This window comes from Contarinia nasturtii, unplaced genomic scaffold (assembly GCF_009176525.2).
Source record: "Contarinia nasturtii isolate CC-2019 unplaced genomic scaffold, AAFC_CNas_1.1 Cnas_scaffold_334, whole genome shotgun sequence".
NCBI lineage: Eukaryota > Metazoa > Arthropoda > Insecta > Diptera > Cecidomyiidae > Contarinia > Contarinia nasturtii.
The window spans coordinates 460-4,544 of NW_022197689.1; the positions used below are offsets into that span (position 1 = coordinate 460).

The following is a 4,085-nucleotide window of genomic DNA, read 5'->3' on the forward strand; positions in this document are numbered from 1 at the left end:
CGACAAATGCTGGAAACTTCGATTTTTTGTTGAAATTAAACGAGTATGTACTTGAATGATGACCCGAGATTAAAAGTACTTACGATTTTTTGGAATGATTTTTTTATTTTTCTGAAACAATAAAACACGAAATCGATATTTTTATGTTTTCTTCTTTGGTTACAAAAAATCTTTAATATTTGTTATTTGGAAGATTTTACATGGATTTTTTTTTTAAATATTTTCCAGTAATTACTGAACTTCAATATATACTTTTAAAATATATTCCGTTCGTTGAATTGAAATAATTTCAAAATGAGATTGATGTTTTTGTTGAAGAAGTCAATCGATGCTATAATTCTCATTGTATCTGCGATAATTCCATAAAACTAGTATTATTGCTACCGTGTTGTTGTTGATTCACATTGGTATCCGACGAACTCCAAACCATATTTCGTTTCATTCGTTGAAGTGTTTTCGTTTTAAAAATCCAGTACGTGCCACCAAATAAAACCACGAGTATCGTGACAACCACAAAGAGATACTTCAATGTTTGCAGCTCGCCTAAAATATTCAATGAGGTAGCAGTCATAACCTTGTGTTGTTCATTGTCAGATCTCATATCATCTTTGGGAAAAGTGGAATTCTTTTGACTTAAATTTGCACTTTCATTTGCATCAACTTCGGCAACATTTCTTACTTTTTCATCTTCATGCGAACAGTCGACACCATCAATATTTGTTTTATTTGATGGATTATACATCAAATGTAGATCATTATCCCACTGAGACAAAAACTTGCTCAGGTATTTACACGAAAAATTATTCTTCGAAATGCCCAACAAACGCAGTTGCGGGAAATTTTTCCGCGTTACTGAATCTATTTCGTTTAAATCATTGGCTTCCACATTGAGCGTGGTTAATTCCTTGAAGTTTCTCATTAACAAAGTGAAATCGATGTTTTGCAAATGATTGAAAGAAAGGTCAAGAGCTCGTAATTTACGTTGATGATAGAATGTGCCGAATCCGAAATTGGTTAGATTGGTATTGCTCAGCCTTAAATACTTCAAATTAGTGAATTTTTCAAGTAGATGTTCATCTAATGCGCCCACGAAAATCGACGATACATCCAATGTTTCAATGTTTGTACCAAGCAATTGGATTAATTGCGAAGCATTTTGAAGGTGATTTCCAGAGATATTCAAGTACCGAAGCTTTTGAAATTGATCATTAGAGCACGAAAGCGTTGAATTCGTATCGGTTAAGTGAAAAACCACATCCTTATCATCCAATGTGATTTGCAGTTGATTTCCCATACAACTGGTGTCAATTTTTTCCAAATTATCGCATGAAATATCCACTGTTTCCGAGTCCATTATCATTGAAAAATTGACACACTCAAAACGCGTATTTGGTTTATCTTCATTTGGCTCGATCGTTTTTTGCGTCGTACTTGTGTGAGAAAGAACTTTCGATGAAGTCGATTCGATTGCAGGTACTTCAGTTGTTCGTTTTGGTTGCAATTTTGTTGAATTATCGACGGAAATTCCTTGCGTCTCAATGTGAAGACAATCAACTCCATTGATATGCGTTTGATTCGATGGATTATGCATCAAATGTAAATTTGGCCATGGCAACAAAAATTTCGCCAAATAATCACATGAAAAGTTATTCTTTGATATGCCCAAAGAAATCAGTTTTGGAAAATGCACAAGACTAATTGTGTCGATGTTATTCAAGTCATTTCCCTCTAAATTGAGCGTCCAAAGTTCCCTAAAGTTTCGAAATAATAGCGTAAAGTCCAAATGTTTCAAATGATTAAACGAAATATCAAGCGATCGCAGTTTATCCAGGTGGTAAAATGTAGCGAACGTAAAATTTGAAAGCTGCGTGTTGCTCACATTGAGGTATCGCAATTTGTTGAAACGTTCAAATGTACGTGCACTCAATTTTCCTACGAAATTTGATGACATATCTAATGTTTCGATCGAATCACCAAGCCATTCCATTAATTGCGGCCCATTTTGCAGCTGATTGCCCGAAATATTGAGGTATTTCAAATATTTGAATCGATTTTTTGCACATATCAATTTAAGCTTATCACCGGGAATGTGAAAAATGACCATATCATCATCAGTCAACTCAATGGTCAGCAATTTTCCAAGGCAGCTGGTATCAATCTCCTCTACATGGCTGCAAGAAAGATGCACTTCAACCGAATTCATTGCAAACAAAAAGACATTCGCATCCAAACGTTTAAATGGATTCTCACCCAACCGAATGACTTCCAGTTTTCGATGGACCGACAAAAGCGGACGAAATGCATCAAAATTGATGGAAACTAGGCTGGAATTTCGAAGATTCACATATTTTAAATTGACACACGTTCCAAAGAGGTCCCAGTTGATTTGTTTGACTGAATTCGATGAAAGGTCCAACACTTCCATCGTTGAACTTAAAAAACTCATCACAAATGTTGTGTCACGCATCTGATTTTCACTTATATTCAAATATTTTAGATTTTTGGTTTTCATGAGTGGACAGTATAGTATTTTGTGCATTATAAAAAACGATTCCATAACATGTTCATCATTAATCATGTAATTTTTTAAAGAACTAGAATCAAAGCTCTCGAAATCACAAGGAATTTGGACGTTAGCCCCTTCTGCTAATGGTGCTAAAACGTTTTCATTGATACTGTGAATTGGATTCGCGCCAACGTTTAGGGACCGCAACAGTTTGTTATTTTTAAATGTGTCACTGTAGATGACCTCAATACGATTGCCGTATAAAGATAATGTTCTTAAATCGGCGACCGTGGAAAACATGTCTCTATCCAAGGTGAATATTTGATTATAAGACAAATCGATTTTCGTCAAATTGTGACAATCAACAAAAATGCCCAGTTCCATGAACGAGATGTTGTTTTTCGAAAAGTTGATTGTTATTAATTGGGCCGCACCACTGAAGATATTTTTATGAAGTTCATTGATTCGATTGTTTGCAAAATTAATGTCAGTTAAATTCGGCAAGTCCATAAATATTTCGTTTTCGAGTGAAGAAATTCGATTTGATGAAAAATCCATTTTAATGATTTGTGGCGCTCCTTTGAAGTCATTTCGATATAGTACGCTGATGTTGTTGTACGAGAAATCAATTGCAGTTAAATTTGGTGCACGCGAAAATATTGAACCCGATATGTTACATATATTATTGCTAAATGCTCTCAATGCTACCAAAGATTTAAAATTCAAATCATCTGAAGTTAAAAGCTCAATTCCTTTGTGGGAAATGTCGTAATTTTCGATATTTTGGAATAGGCCCGGAATCGTCGCATCCAAACGACTTCCAAAGCAGGGGTATAAAACCTTTACACTGGCATTATTTCCGTTAGTAAACATTTGATTATAACATTCACATGTATTTGAGCGGTGAGAATAACGGCGACGTTCTCCGCTATCGTAATCATAATCATCTTCAAAGTTATGATACATCAAAAAATCATTTTTATTATTCCTATTATTAATTTCACAATTAATCAAAGTGTCACAACTTAAGAGCACACGACTATATCCAAATACACCCATCGATTGACATCCAGTAATTTTGTCCAAACACACACCAGTCTTTATATACAATAACAGTGGCAGAATAAAAAATAATTTTATCGCCATTTTGACGTTTCTTTTTTGTTTCTTAAACGGCGATTTGATCGTTTCGGCGAATTTCTCGCAACTAAATAATTAAATAGAAAAGTTTCTGCTAAAAAGTCGTTATTAACTTATCAATTTGATCGTAACAGGCACGACATAGTACTTAAAGATTAAAGATATTTTGTAAACATATCCCAGAATAGATGCGAAATTTGAGTGAAAAACAAAACATTGTTACATTTGTATCTGAATAATAATTATTATTCATTCGCAAATCAAGCTGGCGGTAATTCTCGTTTGTAAACGGAAGCCTTGAGTCACATTGGACTTCCTTTGCAACGATAATGCAAACTATGTCACATACGATTCTATAAAATATGTTCTCGAGAGAACTGGCAAAATATTGTGATTTACATTGTTTTTGGTTTAAATTTTAATTTTTGAAAACTTTTTC

General features: G+C 34.1%; 1 protein-coding gene across 1 annotated transcript; it reads right to left on the bottom strand.

Moving 5' to 3' along the window:
* Nucleotides 1-212: 212 nt before the first annotated feature.
* Nucleotides 213-3,695, bottom strand: LOC116337894 (chaoptin-like). The gene has a single exon (XM_031762840.1). The coding sequence runs from the start codon at nucleotides 3,650-3,652 to the stop codon at nucleotides 341-343; it is 3,312 nt and encodes a 1,103-aa protein (XP_031618700.1). The 5' UTR covers nucleotides 3,653-3,695; the 3' UTR covers nucleotides 213-340.
* Nucleotides 3,696-4,085: the final 390 nt, after the last annotated feature.